Source organism: Sturnira hondurensis, unplaced genomic scaffold (assembly GCF_014824575.4).
Source record: "Sturnira hondurensis isolate 20B ecotype Veracruz unplaced genomic scaffold, ASM1482457v3 Scaffold0001872, whole genome shotgun sequence".
Taxonomy (NCBI): Eukaryota; Metazoa; Chordata; class Mammalia; order Chiroptera; family Phyllostomidae; genus Sturnira; species Sturnira hondurensis.
The window spans coordinates 34,706,667-34,730,253 of NW_028074503.1; the positions used below are offsets into that span (position 1 = coordinate 34,706,667).

General features: G+C 40.2%; 1 protein-coding gene across 1 annotated transcript in view; it reads left to right on the forward strand.

The window, feature by feature from the left end:
- CDH7 (cadherin 7) overlaps window positions 1-23,587 on the forward strand; it is a 121,019-nt gene that overhangs the window by 91,667 nt on the left and 5,765 nt on the right. Inside the window, exons 10-11 of the mRNA XM_037035583.1 lie at window positions 377-494; window positions 4,131-4,382. Coding sequence (XP_036891478.1) covers window positions 377-494; window positions 4,131-4,382 — 370 coding nt within the window. The remainder of the gene's footprint in view (window positions 1-376; window positions 495-4,130; window positions 4,383-23,587) is intronic.

Here is a 23,587-nt window from a genome sequence, read left to right on the forward strand (position 1 = left end):
GAGCACATTAAGCTGGATCAGGCTGTTTCCAGCATTACACTGTGGGGCGCAGTGCCTTGAAGTTCCAAGAATTAAGTGCAGTTTAACCTAGGCGTGGTTTGTTCTGTGCATCCATGTCATTCAGTGTCCTGTGATCTTTACCAGGAAGGTTTAATCAGTTGGGACAGCTGCTTTCTGAGGTTCACAAAGGTAAATTCAAACGTGAATTTTGCAAAGGATGTGATTTGTTTTCAGAGCCCTTTTTAGATTGGGTTCATGTTGGTACATCTGCTCCTATACCCCGGCTCATTCGGGAAGTTGGCACTCATTCTAAGGTGCAAGTCCTCCCTATCCTGCCCACCAACGTGCCCTCACACCTGCCATCCTCCACCCCTAGGTCATCCAGAAAATCAGCGCTGTGGATAAAGACGAACCGTCCAATGGGCACCAGTTTTATTTCAGCCTAACCACCGATGCGGCCAACAACCACAACTTCTCACTGCAAGACAACAAAGGTAAGGTGTTCTTACTGTCACGGTGGAGGCAGCAGGTACAATCTCTAACAAGGGCTTTTGCTCACGCAGGAATGCTGATTATGGTCTTTAATATATATATATTAAATATCAGCAAGGACATTAATTAAAGAGCAATAAGTCTCTAAAGTAATTTTTATCTATGGATTTGCTGTCATGAAGAAGCTGCTGCTTAAATAACTTTAGGACTAAATCCAAATGGAGGAAAAGCCAGATCCATCTCTCTCTGTCATTTCTTCTAGACATTTGCTTCCTGATTTGTGTACCGAGCTCTTTAAATGTTAAATCAGTTGAGGGCTGGCTGAGGGCCTCACTCAGGACTACCCTACAGGTGTAACTGGAGGCATCAGGAAAGTGTACTTGCATTTGACATAGTTCAACCTCAGTCAACTTTGACTTAATATTTTCAATATTAACATTAATTATTCTTTTATTTTAACCTAAAAGTAAAAGTGATCCATGCAAATAATAAGAAACATATTCCTGATGCAGAGAAATATGAAATGAAAAAGAACAAAAGAATTCCCTGCCATCCCAAATCTCACTTTTCTCCAAATGTGAAAACTTCAATCAGTGTCCTAAGTGTCGCTGTAGGAACATTTTTGCAAACACCTGTAAGGAAGTTCTAGTTTTGCTTAATTATACATATATAATTATCTACATATGGTCTATAGGTCTACAATTGCTTTTTATTAGAATAAAATAGAATAATTATTATTTAGAAACTTTGCATAATTAGGATTAGAATAATTAGAATGTGCATAATTAGAAGAACTTTAAGCACAAGAACCTGCTCTCGTGTAAACTCAAATTTATATATCCACACGGTTTTTATTCAGGGTATTTACTTTAGCAAAAGAAGAGCATGTGCAACTAATATCTATATAAAGAAAAGTCCTCCCCAACAATACACAAAATGCAATTCTTTCAAGTCTAAGATGTGAACCAAGTTTCAGAAGAAAAATGTAGAAATCGATTAGCTGGTCAAGTCCTGGTGTATCTAAGAAGTCCCGCTCTCAGGAGGTGGACATTGTAAGTGCTTTTACCTGAAGCCACCGCCTTCCTCAGTGCAGAACACCCAACTTTGGCCTCAGAAATTAAACCTAAATATTTTTTCTGATTCCCTTCTGTGCTCAATGAGAACATTATCGTACACCCTAGTGATAGACAAGACAAAACGTTCTCCACGTGAGTAGTCCCAAGCTCTCTGACCTAATCGCAGTTGGTGGGGACACTGCCCAGCACAAGGCAGAGAACTTCCGACCTTTCCAAGCAGCATATGAACATTGCCCCACGTGGCATCGCCCAGTACCACCATGACTGCCGGGCAGCATGTGCACTCAAAGGTCTGGACTTTCAGGACACACTTGGAAGATTTCCCTAAGTCCAGTCCAGAGCGCCCTACCCTGCACCTGGAAGGAAAACACGTGGGGATACACAGAATGCCAGTTCTCATGTTGGCTTCCATCTCAGGAAACACATGCCAAACCTGGCGGGCTCTGTGGTCGCTTTCCAAACATAGGGTTCTCTCCTTATACATTGGACATTTCAGTGTGTGCTGCTCATTCATCATGTGAGAGTGTTGTTTCATGTCAGACACGACAGATTACTAATTAACAACTTTGTGTGTTAAATCATAAGTACATGTAACACCTGAATGATCAAGTGGGAGGCATAAACGTGTGTGGGTACACGTAAATGTGTTATCAAGTACAAGGGGGAACCCAAACAATGGAATTTATTTATTAAAAACTGTGTCTTTGTTCTTACATGTTTAAACTTCACCTTCAAAGTAATCTCCATTTGATGCAATACATCTATGGAGATGTTCTCCCCACCACTCAAAACAGTTTTTAAACTCGTCGATTCTGATGTGTTTTTAGTGCTTCTGCCATTTTTTGTTTCATCTCTTCCACATGGACAAGATGTTTCTTTTGAAGACTTTTTTATCTCAGGAAAAAAGTCACTTGGGGTAAGATTGGATGAATAGGGAGGGTGGGGCTTGGGGGCCATGGCCTTTTCATGTAAAAACTGCTGAGCACTCAGCATGGTGTAGACAAGTGCACTCATAAACCACCCATCATGCAATGGGGCAAACACAGTGAGAGAGTCTTCAAAAACAGTTCACTGAAGCTGAATACAGCCTCTCACAACAACGCCAGCTGGCGCGCTGATACTGATGGGTTCCTAGAACACTCATCTAGTGGAGGAAGCCTGTACTACAGGGGCCCACCCTCTAGAAGATAATTTCAGTTTTTTAGAGTTCCCCCTCGAATATAGAAACATACTCAAGAAAATATTCCTCAGCCACCCCATGTGTAATTTTTTAATGACTGCCTCTCAAATTTAAACATTTTAAATGATTTGCTTTACATAAAAATCTACCAGGTAGAATCTGAAAATTAAAGCTTTATTCCTGCTACATCCATCATTGCAGATTATGCATTTTCTGCAGTCTCACGTGAGCTTGCTGATTCATACTCATGAGACAGTGGGTTTCAGCTTTCTTTCCCACTAGAATACTGTTAATTGTTTAATGGCAACATTGGATACGTTTCTTGTTGACGGCCTGGAGAGCACACGGATGGACCTATGGTCCTATCATCCTCCTGGTCCTTAATTCATTCTGTATATTTGCAGAATCCCATAAATCCCTAATTAGTTATTTAAGGTGCAGTAGCTGGATAGATTGCTAGCAGATAAAAAATCTATTTCGGTTCTAGAAGAAATCACAGTTCTGTGATACAGAGTTATTGGTCACTGTTAAAACTTTTGTAGTTATTGTAATTGTCTAGATGAAATAAAATGTGGAGTATCAACTAAATTCAAACAACCCATTTTGTCACTGGCGAAGTGTTTATATACATAGGGTTTTGGTAACTATATATATATAGTTATATATATAGTTATATATAATATAGTTATATAATGTGTGTGTATATAATATAGTTATATATATATATTATATATAACACACACACACTATAACTATATATACATACACACTATAATATATAACTATATTATATAGTTATATATGTATAACTACATCATATATATTAATATATAATATATATATCATATATATCGTACACGATATATATATATATACACACACCCCAATATGGGTTTTTTTTAAAAACTATAAAATAGCTCCTTTCTTGATAGCTCAATTTAAATGAAACAACAGTGGCTTATTTCACTTGTTTCTCTACTGGATTTGGGACTTGTCAGAGGATGCATTTGAATTTCCCTTATGCTGTCTGATGATGCTCCTAAAAACTTAACCTGTGCATTTACTGCAACCTCTCCATAAGTGTATGGTTTGAAATTTAAAATAATTAAAATAGTGTATCACATGTGATTTTTTACAGAGTTGCAGGGTCTATTAGAAGTGATAAATCTTTTCATATTCAGTTTTACTTTACACCTGTTTCTTTGGTTTTAATTGTATGGCATGCCAGATGTATTAAAATGCATTCACATGAACTGATATTAGAAATACAGCTCTCTGTCCCAAGAAACTGAACAGAGTGACTTGAATAAGACGAAGTGAATAAAAGCAGGACTGATTCCATCAGAAATCACGGGTTAATGGCTTTGCTTGCTTTCTCCCAGACAACACAGCCTCCGTTCTCACCAGGAGAACCGGCTTCCGGAGGCAGGAGCAGTCTGTTTACTACCTGCCGGTCTTCATCGTGGACAGTGGGTCGCCCTCCCTCAGCAGCACCAACACCCTCACCATCCGTGTCTGCGACTGCGACGCGGATGGAATAGCGCAGACCTGCAATGCGGAGGCCTACGTGCTGCCTGCCGGCCTCAGCACCGGAGCGCTCATCGCCATCCTCGCCTGCATCCTGACGCTCCTGGGTAGGTGCTGTGTTCAGGGTGGTGGGGGCACCCACAGCCACCGTGCATCACGCCTTCTCTCTTGGCCATCTTTTAAGTACCTTTCCGAGAACATGTGGGGACAATCTATGTGATGGTAAATGATCAGCAGGCCATGATCACTAGCTGTACTCGCCAGTGGCATATTTAAAAAATATAGTAACTCAAAAAAATATCAGGGCTCTTTCTAAAACAACAGGAAAGGTAAATGGCTTATGTTCAAAGTTGAATGTTTTTCAAGGTTTGGGTTTTGGGGGTTTTTGTGGGTTTTTTTTTTTGTAATTTACCATATCTTGGCTGTTTGCCTTGGAATGTTCTGCAGAGGACATGTATTAGGTTCTTTTTCTATGTTGTTTTGATAATGTGCTTATTTTACGAATTATGCTTTATATCATAGTTCTTCTCAGAAAGGTTTTTTTAAAATTTTTATTTAATTCTTGTTCAAGTACAGTTTTATATTGCCACCCCTGCCCCCACCCCAGTGCTCCCCACCTCCCTCCCATTTCCATCCCCCACCTTAATTATTGTCCACGTGTCCTTTATACTTGTTCATGTGAGTCCATCCCCTTTTCCCCTATGTTCCTCTCCCCTCTGGACCCTGTCAGCCTGTTCCGTATTTGAGTGTCATTGGTCATATTTTGCTTGCTTGTTTGTTTTGTTGTTTAGATTCCTGTTAAAGGTGAGATCATATGGTATTTGTCTTTCACCGCCTGGCTTATTTCGCTCAGCATAATGCTTTCCAGTTCCATCCATGATGTTACAAAGGGTAGGAGCTCCTTCTTCCTTTCTGCAGCATAGAATTCCATTGTGTAAATGTACCATAGCTTTTTGATCCAGTCATTTACAGAAGGGCATCTAGGTTGCTTCCAACTCTTGTCTATCGTAAATTGTGCTGCTATGAACATCGGGGTGCATAGGTTCTTTTGGATTGGTGTTTCAGGGTTCTTAGGATATACTCCTAATAGTGGAATTGCTGGGTCAAAAGGCAGGTCCCTTTTTAGTTTTCTTAGAAAATTCCATACTGTTTTCCATAGTGGTTGTACCAGTCTGCAATCCCACCAACAGTGAACTAGGGTCCCCTTTTCCCCACAACCTCTCCAACACTTGTTGTTTGTTTCTTTGTTTATGATAGCCATTCTGACTGGTGTAAAGTGGTATCTCATTGTGGTTTTAATTTGCATCTCTCTGATAGCTAGTGATATCAAGCATCTTTTCATGTGTCTCTGGATCCTCTGTATGTCCTCCTTGGAGAAATGTCTGTTCAAGTCCTTTGCCCATTTTTTAATTGGGTTGCTCGTCGTCTTTGAGTGGAGTCAAGTGAGTTCTTTGTATATTTTGGAGATTAAACCTTTGTCTGAGGTATCATTGGCAAATATGTTTTCCCAAGCTGTTGCTTCTCTTTTTATCTTGATACTATTTTCTTTAGCCATGCAGAAGGTGGTTTTTATAATTTTGTGCAAATTTTAAAAGACTGCAATTTCAGCAGTGCAAAAGTTTTAATTCCTCAAGAAGAACTAACACACTTAATGGTACTTTTCCGTGATGACTATGTGGTAAAATGAGATTTATAACTCATATTAGAACTGCCATTTTTATAAGAGATTATGCAGCATCCTTTTAAACACTGGGAGATGTCCAACACATCCCCCAATGTTTTACTGGTATTATTCCTTGGCTGCATTCTCCTTCCCGGTGTCACTTCCTACAGCAAGAGCCACATGCCTTTCATACGTCATCTGAGATCATGCCACGTGTTGTCTCGGAGGTCACCAAAATTTGTAAATCAGTTTCTGATACAGTTTTGGAGAAGCAGAATGTCCCAATGGGAGTCATCATTGTGTAATGGTTAAGATCCAGATTTAGGGACTTAGGTACAGCTAGCTGTTATTCCTGCCTCCCACACGCACCACTCCTTCACCAGGGTGACTCTGAGTCTCCTTAGGGCAGTCCTTAGTCTGAAAGGGACAAATAATAGACCTGGACTCCTAAGATTGTTGTGAAAATTAAGTCATTTATGTGCCTGTCATGGAGTGAACATTTCATAAATTTTAAGTGTTCTCAAGGTCTCAACCAATTAAGCAACCGGAGTCTTACTTACTAATACACTGTAAGTGCTCATTGAAAAAGGAATTTATTATCAGTAATTTCAGCTAACCAAATAAATCTAAAAGAGAATAAAATACTTTTTCATATAACTTCATAAAGGTGGCAGAAATTCATTAGAAATGGTAATTCCCAGTTAATGACTGATTAGAATACATTTTGGAATATCACGGAACCACTGAAAACAACTTTTGATTGTTCTACTAGGTTCCAAAACATAATAGTAGTGATGTAAATTGCACATTTATCCTGCAGTAGTTGAATAACCTAAATAAGAAGGTAAAGATGTGCCTTAGTATTTAAAATGGCAATACCTTGAGCTCAGAAAGAGAGTCAGAAAAAAAAGAGTGATAGACGGTGTGTTAGTGACTCTTTGAACTTGACCAGTTCATCACAAAAAAGGAATACGGTAAAATTGTAATCCCCAGAATTTAATCATACCCAACAGTTAATTAGCTTTTGATTTTTTAAGGCTGTCTGTCTAATGAAGCTTGCTTCATTTTTTTAGAAAATATTTTTTACCTGTGACTTAGGGATTCTCTGCAATTTAGGTTGCTTGATGATTCTAATTACTAAGAATCATTACCTAGTGGTTACTTAGAGTGAGTGAGGTAGAGTTTTATTAGATTTCAATCTTGCATATGATCTGTGTATACATATATTAACATAAGATCATAGATTTGAAGGTTTTGGTTAAAATTTAGTTAAATATGACTACTTTTGTTAAATCCAAACATTTTCCTTAAATAGACACCAGATTAAGAATGCCTCTTTGATTTTTAAGCATCAGGTGTTTGTTCTATATTTTATTCATTGTTTAAAGTTTCTGCAAGTCTGCAGAAACATAAGTCAAATCAGTCTGTTGTATTGAACTACTGTGTGGAACTGTGGGCTTCTGCCCACAGCTTGTATTTCCCTGTAAGGACTCTGCCTAGTGAAAAGTCTGTTCCAATGTTAGCATTTCAGTTCAGAATCGAGGCTTTGTGTACCTGATTTATTGAGTCCTTAGAAGCAGGTGATCAGGACTTTTACACTCTTTGGGTCTGTCTCCTGTGTTGTCAGCTCTGGATTCTCTCAATAGGTGACAGCTAACAGGGCAGTGCTCAGAGCGGGTGTGGACAGCCGCATAGCCTGACATGGAACTCGACTTCCAGGGTGCAAAGGACTCGTTTTTTGTAGCACCTCAACAAGTGGCAGGAATCTTATGTCTAGACACCAAGTATCGGGATTTGTAACTCAGACCTTTGCAGGCTTCTGGACAAATATTGCTAGAAAGAAGCAAGGAGAAAAGCTGGCAAAGGGGATGAAGAACATGAGAATCAGGTTAATTTAAGGGTGAAGGTAGAGAGGCATCTGGGCTTACACCCACCAAGTGTCCCAGGGATGTGACCTATTAAAGCTGCTTGGGACATGACAGAAGGATGCTCTGACCTTCCCAGAATGTTCATGCTGGAAGGCACCGTGGAATCAGTTCCAGCCCTGGCCCCTGCATCTGGGGAAAGTGAGGAACACTGTGGGGGCCACTTTCCTTAAAAGTCCCCCCGTGTGCCACAGATGAGAGTAAACATGACTGAGACATGATCTGCTTGGGGAGGAGAGGTGGCCAGTTTCCCAGAGGAAAAAGGCATTGAGCCCCTTCCTCGAAGGGCTTTTATTGGGTTGTAAGACACAGCAATACAGGGCGGCAAGGATCAAACAGTAGATAGTCTGAGTCAGAGTCTGTCAAGAAGAGAACTTTTTTCCTGCTTGAACCATTAACTTATGAGTGAAAGCACTCTTAGAACAGATTTCACAGGTTTTTCAGGAATTCTTTGTAATGCCAGATTTTTCTCCAGGACATGCTCTAGCAAGGCAAGGAGCTGCACCTCTCCCCATCAGGTATTCAGGCTTAAGGGAATTAGAGCCAGGGAGTGCTTCACCCAGAGGACATGGGGACTGGAGCTATCTCAGAGCCAGGGGTGAGAGTCCATTGCTCTTTGTTGCAGCTCCCTGAAGTCCTTCCATGATGTCCTCCCAAGTGATCGTGTCTGGCCTAGGTTGCCCCTCCTCTGAGGGGTATTATGGGTCAAGGACTTCTGACCATGCTTTGGGGGCAGGGAGGAAACTGAGGCAGCATTTGCTACCAGAGACAAGCTTTGTCTCCTGCGGCTCACATTCTAGAGGTCACTCGTTCATCCTTAGCCACAGTGGGTAGAGTTACAATTCCTAGAACCAGGCAGAGCAGTCCACAACAGAACACTTAGTTCAAGGATTTTCAAGAGTTCATATAACAAGGTTGGACTTAAGGCATTAAAATTCTAAGTTTCCATATGCTCCATTACTGCTGTTAGATTTAAGTACAAAGGGAATATACCCAGAAAATACAAAAACTCCTGTTCACATGTGGTCCTTTCTTTCTCAAGACTTGAAATTCAAATTATCTAAAGCTGGCTTTGAGTTCTTACCTGTATCTGTATTCTTCTGTCTTTGTGAATGAACTCTTTTCTGATGTAGTCATCTTCCTTCTGTAATTTACCTGCACCTGAATTGTTAAATGAAAGAGATGACCCCAAAATTAGAAGGCAAGGTTCCCTTTATTTATACCAACTACTACTGGAGTGGGAGATAATATTTCCATATTCAAGTTCATATAAAGTCATCAATAAGATGCCTAAATTATTTATCATGTATTATAATTGCCCTAGTATTTGGCAAAATATTCTAATACATATTCTAATACTTGCATATGTGGTTTGCCCTAACTCCAACACCAATTTCATTATGCATTTTTTATCAGAGTATAATAATTGTTGATATATATGCTTATTTTTCAACCAGGTTGAAAGCACTTTACAAATTTGTATGAATAATAGCAAATAAATTATTACTTCAGTGGGCTTTAAGAAATAATCAGAGAAAAAATTTCCATTGTTTTGTTTTACAATATGGTTTCAATATTAAATATTGTATATTTATTCAGAGAATATTTCAGCTATATTCTGTTAGTTTGCCCAAAGGAGCTTTTCACTGCTCACTAAACCTGTCACTGAATTTGTTTCTTCTTTCTTCTTTCTTTGGACCTTATGTCTAAGTAACTGAAGTCCTACAACATGCCCCCTAACTCCTGGCTCTTCAGACACAGCAGGGCTACATAGACTGGCCCAGCTCCAGGTGTGATAAGGCTTTGGTGGGAACCACTGTTTACTGGTGGAATTCAGGGGCTTCCAGCATGGCCAGCCTGCCCTGTAGTTGTCATGTGCCTTTTCACTCTCCTTCCCTGATCTACCAGATGCTAAACTGTATTTGTTTTATTTCCTGTTGCTGTGACCCTCATGATTTTCTTCAAAAGGAAAACAAATCCTGGTTATATAACTGATAATGTATAATACCTTAATAANTTTGGTGGGAACCACTGTTTACTGGTGGAATTCAGGGGCTTCCAGCATGGCCAGCCTGCCCTGTAGTTGTCATGTGCCTTTTCACTCTCCTTCCCTGATCTACCAGATGCTAAACCGTATTTGTTTTATTTCCTGTTGCTGTGACCCTCATGATTTTCTTCAAAAGGAAAACAAATCCTGGTTATATAACTGATAATGTATAATACCTTAATAAAATACAGATTAGATTGCTGAGAAAAAAATGGTAACCTGTAAGAGATTACACTGCATTATAATGTACAACAGTAATACCTATTTGTCACAGCTGTCCTGGTGATCACCAAGGACAGGCCATAGTGGCTAGTTTATGATAGCAGATGTGTTCATTTTTTGAGCATAGTAAAACATGAATTACATTTAATGAGCTTGTACTGAGTGCTTTATACGTATTATCTAATTCTAATAACATATTATTCTAGGCACATATTATTATTACACCCACTTTTTATATGAGAAAACTGTCATAGGGGAAAAGGGGATGGACTCACATGAACAAGTATAAAGGACACATGGACAATAAGGGTGGGGGGTGGAAATGGGAGGGAAGTGGGGAGCACGGGGCGGGGGGTGGGAATATAAGACAGAAAGCTGTACTTGAACAAGAATTAAATAAAAAAATTAAAAAAAAAACTGTAAACAAGAAGAAACGTGCGCAGTTATGGGATGTCAAAGCCAGAACCCAAACACAGATGAGACTGTTTTCTGGTTGTCTCTCCTAAGATCTTTGTCCCTGTGGGTTTCCCAGTGTGAAAGGTCCAGATGTCTCTGGCCGGTGCCTGTAGCTGTGTGGGTGCTGAGAAACTGGTACAGGTGCTGAGAAACTCGAGGCAACTCTGTCTCTGATCTGCTTCTCCTAGAGGCTTTACCGCTTCTTTGGTTAACTCTGTGTTGACTTCAGTATTTTTCATCAACATCTGACAGTTTCAGCATACAGATCTTTGGCCTCCTTGGTTAAATTTATTACTGGGTATTTTATTTTTTTGATGTAATTTTAAATGGGATTGTTTTCCTAATTTTTCTTTCTGATATTTCACTATAGTGTGTATAGAAGTGCTACTGATTCCTGTATATTAATTTTGTATCCTGTGATTCTACTGAATTTATTTTAAACTAGTCTACTTGGTGAAGTCTTTAGGGTTTTCTATATATAATATGTCCTCTGTGAATCATGACAATTTTATCTCTCTCTTTCTAATTACAATGGTTTTTATTTCTTGTAATTCGGTTCCCCCTATCCCGCTTGGTAATAGCCACAATGCAAGCCAATGCAGGTTGGCACTTGTGCTGGGCTTGGGGCTGCTTGGGAATGTAACTGTGCAGGCTGAGGCCAGCCACCATGTTCGGCAGCTCTAGCGTCACTCCGGGGAGGCTCCGGTTAAGGTGTGGGTGGTGGGGGATTTCAGGGGTGTGGAGTGGAGAAGAGTGTTAGCCAGTTCAACAGAGAGTGACGGACTGGGCACCACCCTGTGCCAGCACAGAAGACGGAAACTGTTGTGCCCGCCAGGGCTTCTGTCTCCAGAGGGAGTTCTCGTCAATCCCTGCCCTTCCAGGCTTCGCCATACGGTTAGTGGATTTAATTTCTTTTCTTACAACTCAGGAGATCCTCAAACCGCTGCCTCCCTGCCGGGGCTTCAGGCATCGTCTCTGTCCCCCATGGCCTTTCTGTCTCTCAGACACAATGCCTGCTGGTTTGCAAAGCCACGTGTGATGGGGACTCTTCTTCCCACACATGCACCTCAGACAGGGAAACCTGTTGTGGGCTTAAGTCCTTCCCTCCTCTGGAAGGACCCTCCTAATGGGACATGGCTTGTTCTTTGTGGTTATGGGAAACTCCTGTTTAGCTGGTCTCCAGGTGGTTCTCAGAGAATGGCGCTCTGTACTTAGTTGTAACTGTGGTGTGTTCATAGGGGGTGTGAGCTTAGTGTCTGCCTACTCTATTATCTTGACCCAGTCCTCTGAGCACTCTTATGAACAGCGCTTCCTAAAATGTGGATCTGATATACAGAAGGCATGCCTTCCATAGCTGCGTGCTGAGGGACCCACGGACAATTTGAATGTACTCAATTAGCAGAAAATTACATTTGATTTTGTTTTTGTCTCTATCCATAAGGTGGATCTCTATTGAACTCAGATTTTTTTTCATTTCCTAAGATTATGCAGGGTCCAGCAAAAGTAAGGCCTGCTTGAGTGTTGTTGGTAGGGTAGTGAATGCCTCGCACGATATAAACAGCAATTTGGACATTTCACTTAAAATTCCACATGGTGTGCCTGAGTGCGATATTGTCATGTTACAGAATTACATGCCTATGGTTTTGTAATAACAGGTTTTATAATAAAAAGGGGGCATTATTTGTGCCAGATCCTATGCAATGTTAGGAAATTTTTCCAAGATCTAGCCTGTTAGATCATGATGTTTTAAATTATGTTTTGGGTTAATAGCTCTGGAACCATGTAAAATCTCAAGCAAAAAAAAAAAGCATGTGTAATTTTAGACTATCTAAATATAGAGAATACACTGCAGTAGGGATTTCAAAGATATTTTGTGTTCCAATTCAGTTAAAATCTTAATTTAAAATGCTATCGCAATACCTAATGTATCTTAACCACACACTTGCATTTTATCAATTACAAATATCAATGCACCTTTGTAACTATAATACAGTGGGTTCATATGTACACATTGCGGCCCTCTGTTCCTGGGGATCAGTGTGTACGTCTCACACCATAGCACACAGATCCAGACAGATGACAAATGGACTGCTTCCACCCTTCAGATCTAAGCCTCGATGTCACTTCCAAGGACTACAGTGAGACTAAGTACCCTCTATTTTTCCTACCATTTCACCTTTCAAAACACAGTGTATTTTATTCTTTGCTTGAAACATTTCATATGCATCAAATGGAGGTTCATATTCTGCCACCTACTCACCTCTCAAAAGTATCAGCTTTTTGAGCCTTTACATATCCAGTTGCAGAACGAAAGCATCTCTCTCCCTGGTTTCCAACATGCATCCCTGTTCCTGAAACCTTCTCCTGCATCCCCTCGCCTGTTGTGCTTATACTACCACTTACGTCCCAGCTTCCTTCTCAGAAGGAAGGTCCTCACCCACTGATTAAATTCCAGACCCCTCACACCGTGATTCTCTATCATGAAGCATTTGTATTTCCTCTGAGTACATATTACAATTTGTAAATGTGTCTGTGTGCTTTAGACAACTGTACAAGCACCTTGACAATAGTGATCTTAACTTTTTTTTTAAAGAAAAACAATGTAGTCTCAAATGCTCAAAATATTTTTCCACCTAGGAGAAAAAATATTTTGGGATTAATCTGGGTATTTATTCACACTCTCCTGTTTATTCTACTGCATTTGTCATACATTTTAAGTCCCTCAAAAATAGGCATAGTATCTCTTTTCCATTATTCTAGCATCCAATGAATACAATATATATTAAATAAATCAACAGGGAGTTATCCCAATCACACGCAAGTGCATGCTGAAGTTTGTTTCTGTGCACCAGCTCTATGGCTCAAATTTTAGAAGGAACCACAGGAATAGGAACTGAATTTTCTGACTTTATTATAGAAGTTCACAGTTTACGATAATATTTAACAAAACTAGATATTGCTTACTAGGGGTAGCACTATTTAAGCACATTGCAAACACTGTAAACCCACTTAACCTTCATTAAGTTACTGTGGGGGTAGCTCCTTTGAGGTAAGTTCTATTTATGATCTCTTTTGGAGAAGGGGAAACTGAGGCAGGTGGAGAGACATGCCTTATCTAAGTAACAGATTTTTAGTACTGGCTAGGCAGATCAACAGGGTCAAAGAACAGCAAAGAGTTAAAAAAGAGAAAGGTATCAAAAGGCTAAGTTCTACTTGCATACTGATGTGTGTAATTATTTATAATCACTGAAGTGATATACAGATTGTACTAGCAGATTTTTCATTTAGAAAAGGTCATATTCCATTATACCTTGTAGAAACAATAGTAATTGTAGTAAAATTGCTGTTTCACTCTTCAGTATGCCATTTGGCGTGTGATTTTCTAGGGGCATTCCTTAAGGTCATACGCAGTTAAACTTTTTTCCTAGTGTTTCTGAATCTCTTGTTTAGATTGGATGTCCCAGAGAAATACATGGTGATTCACAAGTGTGATGAACTATATATGCAATTTTAAATTTTCATGGCTCCTCATTAGCAAAAATAGAAACAAGTGAAATAAGTGCTAGAGATATATGTTGTTTAAAGCCATTTAAGCAAACTATTATCACGTTAACATGTACTCCCTTAGAGGATATTTACATACCTTACTTTATGAAAATTAAGTCTTCAACCTCACCTCTGAGTTTGGAACAGTCTACAGGGTCTTCACACGTGGCTCCCACCTTGGATAAGGGAGACTTGGACAGATCTTTATGACGAATAACAAATTCCGATAGTTCATCTAGACCGTAGACGAAATAGTGTTTCTTGGTGAAGGCTGGCTCATCTCTCAAGTTGTACCTCAGTACCATCCCTTCTGTGAGAATTTCTCTGAGAATCCTGGCCAGAGCATACTTCCCAAACTGTGTTCTTGGCATATGTTGTACTATGTATGATCAGTGCATTATATATTAGTTTACTGATACTTTCTTACGTAAAGTATTATATTTGATGACAATATTTGAGTGCAGACTTATTACCATCAAGTATTGTTCTTTGTGCTTAAGATACAACTGTGAAGAACAAAATCAGTGCCCTTGTAGGGCTTATATATTCAGCAAATCCAAGTTCAGTAGAGGATATTGTTGAATTAACCAAAAATAAGGCCTCACCCTTTTGGTGACAGTCTCTAAACAGTGGGTGAAACTGAAGGTAGTGATATTTAACAGGTGTGTGTGTGTGCGTGCACGCATGTGTAGATGTGTGTGTGTAGTCTTGCAATTTAATTTAAAACAAAAAAAACTTTTATAGAAGTTTATGACAGAAAAGAAGGGGCTTGATAGCAGGGTGCACGACTGGGCTGTTGTAAACCCGACTCCACATTTGAGATATGTGAAAATACAACTGAACACATGAAGGGAAACTGTCCCTCCTCTTCAGTGGCTTTATCTGGTAGTGGCGCCATGTTGTACCTACTCAACTCTGCCTCGTTCTGGGTCCCAAAACTGTCTTTTGAACTTCTGACCTTTGCAAGCACAGAATATTCAGGGACACAATGAGGTGCTGAGCAGAGAACTAGGCTGTAAATTATATCAGAGCAAATCTGGATGACTTTTATTAAAGTGTCTGCCAACTATAAGGAAAGATACTTGGTGACAGAAGTTTAGTGGAGAGAAAGGCTTCTTACGTGTAGGGGCCAATGATGCTTATGGCCAACCTCTGGGACGCTGGTAGGAAAGCAGGGCTAACACACTCTGAAGATGACTAAGCGAACAAACGTGGTCCAGTTTCTGAGTCAGGGTGTATGTATGCATCTGTTACCGTCCATAGTGAAGGCGAGAAGGAAGGGGCCCGCTAATATCTAGCATGGCACGTGGTCTGTAGTTGTCTCCATCTTTTCTATCTTTTACTTCTCTCATTTCTGCGGGGATGGTGCTGTTCTGGCCTGCGTGTTTCTTTACACCTATGGATCGCTGTGCCTTCATACAGGAATTGCACTGTGATTTATACTATGTGTGCATGCGATGTACAAAGTTGAGCTGCAGGGACCCTCTCATTACGATTTTGCCAGCACTATTTCCTATGTATATTGGGATTCTCATAAAATGATGACTTAAACATTACGAAACTGAATTCTAACACCAGAAATGTAGGTTAACATTATGTTTTAACCACTGTAGGAGCATTCTAATTGTTTTTCTAACATCTACTCTTCCCCTCCTCCTATCAGTCCAATCAGATGAGTTTTTATTTTTCTTTTTTTCTCCTTCCCCAAAAACAAATCTGATCCAATTACATTCTCTTTGAAACATACTGGTTCCTGGGCCTGCAGGGTCTTTCTGGTGCCTCCGTCTCCAACGCTGCCTTCTACCCCTTGCCCCGTTCTCCAGCCGTGTTGGTTCTGACCTTTGCTCACCAGTGATTCTATGTGTGACCTTATATCATTGTGCCCGATACACACATACACACACACTAAATGGTTAACACGTGTTTGCAGAGTGGATATGTGAAATTATGAACAGCCAGCACGATGTACGTGTGCCACATGCCTGGACTACAACTAGACCTGCTCTTCTCTCTGTCCCCACTCAAAACTGTAGTCCCTATGATAGAAAAGACAGGTGACAAAACCACTTAAACTATATCATCTCTTGCTTACATAGGCAGAAAAAAATTGTAATACAGGGATTATCTCCATAGATCCTGAAGATCAGTTAATACTTATTCTGCATAAAAGGTAAAATTTCTCTACATGCTAAAGTATTTGAAAAAAGTACTCTCCCAAGTTCTTGAAATGTTAAACACTTCACATTTTTAAATGTTCAGTCAAGATTGTGAAATAAGATAAGCTCCATAAGATATTAATATTCTGCATGTGAATTTTGTCTGTGGGCTGAAACATCTGTGGGTGCTCTGTGTCTCACCTTTACTGAACGCTCTACTTGAGCATCCAAAGGCAAGTTTATTAGTGTAAACATGTTTACTACAGAATATAATATGTAATTGTGTATGTGCATATACACACAGTTGGCCCTTAAATGGCACAGGGGTTGGGGCACCAGCCCAGGCCCCACCAGGTGAAGTCGAAAACCCATGTATAATTTTTGACCCTCAAAAAACTTAACTACTAATTGTCTACTGTTGACTGGAAGCCTTACCAATAACAGAAATCATTGGTTAACACACATTTTATATGTGATATGTATTACACACTGTATACTTATAATAAATGAAGCTAGAGAAAAATGTTAATGAGATCATAAGAGAAAATATATTTACAATATTTTATGTAGGGATACCATAAGTTTATGAAGTTATCCAAGTGAATCTTCTTTCAGTGCCTACCTGAATCAATATCACCTTATATGATACAAAACACTGTAGATTTTATATGTGTTACTAACACAGGACATCAAAACTGAAAAGATAATGTGAAAAATAATTCACTTATTTACAGGTGCAGTGATTCCTCCACGGATAACTGAGAAGCAGTGATATGAGTACATTAGGGTAGCCTGCAGTAAACAGGACCATTACTTCATGTTAGCCCAATCAGTCATTATGAAATGTTTAGGGCGTACACTATTACAGTCATAGTAATACATAGTAATACTTCATAATACAGTATTGGAAAGATTGTTACAGTTTTCAAAATCACCTGTGATAGTAGGTCAATACACTCTTTTATTATGGAAAGACATACTATTACAAGAATGTAATTTTCTAAAAAGCAAATTTGTAAAACAGGAAGGAAACTAACAGATAACTAATTTCTATGAACCATCACACCCCTTATGCCTGTGTAAGACTAGTCCGTCCACTTCAAGGTTTGCCCCCCAATGCCCTATATAGTGAGCACTCGGACGATGGTAGTAACGGTGCAAAAACATTTCCTGCAGTTCTTGCCCTGTAGCTATTCAATCTCCACATGAAGACACACATACAACAGGTAGATTAATCCTATGGCGGCGTGGCTATTTAGGGCTCCTTCAGTGGAAGTGGATGATCGCCAAGGTCTTCATCCTCATCATCTTCATGGCTGAGCAAGCTGAGGAGGAGGTTGGCTTTGGCATCTCAGGGAAACAGGGAAGGAGAGGCGGTCCCACTTGGCATAACCACAGAACTGTGTAGTGATTTCATCTGACTTCTTTGCTCTTTCTTCCTTACAAATGTTTCTCTGTGGCACCACTGCTCCCCACTCTGTGCCCGCATCACCGAGGGTGCACGGCAGTGGAGCCAGCTGGATTCACCGGGTCCTTCTCCAAGGCTGTCGGTCAGTGGTCAGTTTGTTTTCTGGATCTGTTGCATTTCCACCTTCTTCTTCAGTGTTTGGCGCTCAGAATCACTCGTCTCATCTTCCATTAATTCCTCTGCTGAGGTGTCCACTGGCTCTTGGATTTCTCCCATATCCATAACCTTGAAATCCATACCCCCCCCACCACCTTTTTTTGCTATATCCACAGTCTCTTTCAGATTTCCTTGACTGGCTCTGTCATAAATGCTGTGATGTCACGCACAACGTGGGGACACAGTTTTCACCAGCAGTTCCCTTCCTGACTTTTGTGATATTTTTCTGTGTTGGGCTGCTATTCCATAGTATTGACTATCCTTTCTATACAGTACCATGTGTCATGAGCCTTTATAGTTGGTCCTCTTGACTTTGTGATTCAAAGTTTAAGTAGAGGCATCAGGTTTGGGAGCAGGTACACCTGGTGTTGAATTCATGGAGTCACAGGTAGCAGGGGCATTGTCCAATATCCAAAGACCTTAAAAGTCAGCCTCTCACTGGCCAGGTACTTCCTGACTTGAGGCACAAAGCATGGAGGGAAGCCATCCAGAAAGAGGGTTCCCATTGTCCAGGTCGTCCTGCTATCCAGCCAAGAGATTGCCCCTGACATTTTTCTTTTTCCTTCGAGACTCATGGGTCTATATAGATAAGGGCAGTCTGGATCATACCCAACTGATTTGCACAAACCAGAGTCAGCCTGTCCCCTCCTGCTTGCTTCTCTTCCTTACTAAGAAATGTCCTCTGTGGTGTTTCCAAAATAGGGCACTTGTGTCTGCCTTTAAAAACCTGTTCAGACAGCCCTCCTTTCTCAGTGGCACCTGAGAATCGTTCTGCAGCCTCTTGGTGGGCAGAAGCCACCTCTGCTGTCACGCTGACGTCTCTGAAGCCAAGCCTCTTTCTAAAATTACCGAACCATCACTGGCTGGCATGAACTTCCCAAGCTTTGGGTCCTTCACTTTCCTCTTGCTCTAAGTTGTCACGAAATGACTTTCCTTTCTCTCAAATTATGTCAGACTCTATAAGTATGCCTTTCTTATAAAAATAGTGTACCTACATACAGCAGCATTTTTTAATATGAGGTATTGAATACAAAAGTATTTTGCAAAGCATGCAAGTTTTTCTAACCTGCTGAAATAGCTGCAGCAGTGGTTCATGGATTTCCTTTTGTTTTTATTTTTCATAATGACCATATGCTGGATTCACTTGTCTTGAAATGGTGGGCAACCACAGCTATAGACCCCAATCTGAGGTAGGTATCAAGCACTTCAACTTTTTCTGGGAATATCACGAGTCTTCTCTGCTTCTTGGGAGTGCTTCCACCATCACTGGTGGCATTTCTTATGGGTCAGTCCCACGGTGTTACTCAAGGTGTACAGAATTACAAGAGTCATGATGAAGAATACGTGAGCGTTCCAGAGATCACTTGTTTTTGCGATACACAATTCACTGGAGAGACGGGCTGCTCACACAGAGATGATTAGCATCACATGGCATTTTGAGCAGATATTCACAAGACTTGGGCTCACCGCAAAAGCCCCAAGAGGTGGCTCTGAAATTATTACGGTAGGTATACGGTTAGTTTTTTACGATTAAGTTTGATACTGCATCTTGATGTTTGTTTATATTTCTCTCAACTGCAAATGGCACCATGTACTCTGTGTATGTAAGTTTTGGTAAATTTTAAACTTACATAATAGATTTATATGTTTTATCGTAGTAAATGATAAAACAGACTAGAATCTACATGTATTTTAGGCATTTGTAATTTATCTTTCTTCATTTTTTTGAATATTTTACCCAGCATGCTTTGTCCGCAAGGCTTTTTCAAATTGTCGTAAGTCTCCAAAAATTTGTCCAACATTTTTATTGGAAAAAATCCACTATGACTTCCAGTTAAGGTGGTAGAATAGGTATTGCTCTTCTTACCTCTTTCCACAATTATAACTAAATTATAGAAGAAACATACTTGAGAACCACCTGAACACTAGCTGAATAGATTTTCTGTGAATAAGCATAAAAAGAAGAAATCTAGTAGTGAGATGAATATGTGGCCCATGCTGATCCCACACCCACACATGGCAGTTAAGAATCAGAAGAGAGAACTCAGCTGCGTGAGCCCTCACTAAAAAAAAAAACAAAACAGGGAATCCCAACCCATGGCCCCAGAGCTTGGAAGAGGAGTCCCCATGGCTTCTGGCTGTCGAAACCAGAAGGGGTTGCATTCATGTGAGGCAGGGGACTTCTGGAGTCCCAGCCATCCCCCCTGAGGGGCCCCACATAGACTTTCTCACTTGTAAACTCACTCACTCTGGACTCCCACACAAAAAGTGCCAGGGGCATAAGGGAGGAACTGAATTGATGACCTTCAGTGCAAAAGCTGGAGGGGTGCGGATCAGGGCACCTCTCTCTTGGGATGGAAGTGCTGGGTGTCACCAGTGTCTCTCTGTTGAGACCTTCTGCCTCCCAACCAGCAGGCATGCACCTAAGCTGAGCTCTCCCTGAGCCTGGCTAACACAGTTTCCCCTGCCCTGATGATTTCCTGAGACCTCACCTGCCCAGCAGTTGCTGCTTCCAGTGGATTTTCCACACTAGTGGCCTTCCTCACCTCATGCTTGGACTTTCCTAAAATCTTTCCAAGGTTCCCCAAATAAGCATTTGCTGGCCTCAGCATGTCTTATTCCTCTCTCCGAGGGGCTCCAAGCCTGACCCAAGTGGCAGTGGGACTCAATTTTCATTGCAACTCCTGCCAAGTGACTGCAAACCTGCTGTGAGCTGCAGCCAGTGTTAGCTTAGCTTCAACTAAGCAGCCACAACCTGGCATAAGTGATGCTGACCTCATCTCGCACTGTGGCACTCACCAAAGGGTTTGTGCCTGGCACCAGTGATAGCTGGCTTTGCTTTGAATTATAGCCTCTCAAATGGCCCCAGAACCAACAAAATAATACCCGCTGGCTGTCTATACAAATGATACCCCTTAGGGCGTATTTCACTGGGACAAGAGCCCTACTAAAGTGACTTCTATTCTGTAGAGTTTGCCTCCACACAACGGCTTCTCTACTGTAGTCATGGCCAACCCTCACCATCAATCAGCCTGAGGGCCAATACCACTACTGTGCCAACAGCAGTCAAGGCTGGACTACAACAGGGGGCACACAACCCACACAAGGGATACACCTGGAGTACTGGGCTCTGGTGAACAGGGAAACGGTGCCACCGGGGCTCATAGGACAACTACGACATAAGGTGACCCGACAAGACTGGGAGACATAGAAAATCTACTCAGTACCTAGAAAAAAATACAGGGAAGCATCCAAAATGAGGAGACAAAGAAAGATGTCCCAAATAAAGAACAAGACAGAATTCAATAAAATGTAGACAAGTAATCTACCAGATACAGATTTCAAACCACTGGCTACAAGGATGCTCAATGAACTTAAGGGAAGAAGAGATGAATTCAGTGAGAACTGCTATAAAGAGATAGAGACCATCAAAAAGAACCAGTTAGAAACAAAGAATTATAATAACTAAAATGAGAAAAAATGGGGAATCAGTAACAGATTAGATGTAGCAGAGGACTGAGTCAGTGATCTGGAAGACAAGATAGCCAAAAACACACAATCAGAACTTTTTCTAATGTGGCTAATGGGATCTCTGGGACAACATCAAGTCTACCAAACTTTGCATCATAGGGGTATTAGAAGAAGAAAGAGAAAGCAAGGGGTTGAATATCTATCTGAAGATCAACAAGGAAATCAACAAGGAAACAATGGCTTAAATGACACATGAGATCAGATGGACATATTGATATTTTAGGACATTTCAACTAGAAGCAGAAAATTATACTTTTTTTTTCAAATGCATGTGGATTATTTCCTAAAATAGGCCACATATTATGGCACAAAACAAATTTCAATAAATTTAAGAAGACTGAAATCATATCAAGCATCTTCTCCAGTCACACATGTTCTGAAGCTAGAAAGCAATTAGAAGAGGAAAACTGAAAAACACACAAACACATGGAGGCTAAATAACATGCTACTGAACAAAGAATTGGTTAACAATAAGATCAAGGAAGAAATAAAAAAAAATAACTTGAGCTCTGGCTGGTGTGGCTTTGTGAATTGAACACTGGCCTACAAACCAAAGAGTCACCTGTTCCCAGAAAAGGCACATGCCTGGGTTGTGGGCCAGGTCCCCAGTAGGGGGCACACAAGAGGCAACCACACATTGATGTTTCTCTTCCTCTTTTTCTCCCTCCCTTCCCCTCTAAAAATAGATAAATTCTTAAAATACCCTGAGATGAATGAAAAGGAAAACAGGACAACCCCCAATCTACGGGATACAGCAGGAGAAGTCCCAGGAGGGAAACTGATAGCTATACATGCCTACCTACCTCAAGAAACAAGAAAAATCTCACATAGACAATCGGGAACTAAAAAACACAAACAAAGCCCAAAATGAGTAGAAGGAAGGAAATAAAGAGCAAAATAAACAGGAGTCTAACAAAAAAATATAAATGATCAAAGAAAGCAAGAGCTGGTTCTCTCAAAAGATAAACAAAATTGACAGAGCCATCAGTGAAAAGAGGACCCTAACAATGAAGTCAGAAGTGAAAGAGAGTGACAATGAACACCGTAGAAATACAAGGGATTGTAAAGGAATACTACAATCATACGCCAACAAATTGGACAACCTGGAAGAAATGGAAGTTTCCTGGAAACATACTCTCTCCCCAGGCTGAATCAATAAGGAACAAAAAACTTGAAGACACTAATGAAATTCAATCAGTAATTTAAAAACTCTCAATAAACAAACCCATGGGTTATACGGCTCCATGGGTGAATTTTACCAAACTTTCAAAGAAGAATTTCTTTGAATTTCAAGAAATTCACATAAGAACTTTCAAATAATAAACTTCTCCAGCTATTCCAAAAATTTGAAAAGAGGGTAGGATCCCAGACTCACTTCACAAGGCCAGAAAAGAAACCACAAAAAAGAGAGAAAATTACAGGCCAGTATCCCCGATGAACACAGATGCAAAAATCCTCAACAGAACTTTACCAAACTGAATTCAGCAATACATTAAAATATCATATAACATGATCAACTGGGATTTATTCCTAGGTTGGAAGCCTGGTTCAATATCCGCAAACTTTAATATGATACACCACATACACACAATAAATAAAAATGATACGATCACATCAACAGATGCAGAAAAATGTATTTGACATAATCCAACATTCATTTATGATTAAAAAGTCTCAGCAAAGTAGATTTATAGAGGCCACATATGACAAACCAATGACTAGCATCATAACTCAGTAGTACAAACTGAAAACTTTTTCTGTAAGATAAGGAACAAGACAATGATGTCCACTGTCACCATTTTTATTCAACATAGTTTTGGAACTTGTAGCCACAGCAATCTCACAATAAAAAATATAATAAAAGACATCCATATTGCAAAGGAAAAAGTAAAATTGTCAATATGTGCAGATACCATGATACTTTATATAGAAAATCCTAAGGTAGCCACCAAAATGGATAATGAAGGCATTTCATAAAGTAGCAGGATAAGATAATGAAGGCATTTCATAAAGTAGCAGGATACAAAATTAGTATTCAGAAATCTGTTGCATTTTTATAGACCAATAACAAACCATTAGAGAAATTAAGAAAACCATCCCATTCACAATTGCATCCAAAAAGAACAAAGTATTTAGGGGTAA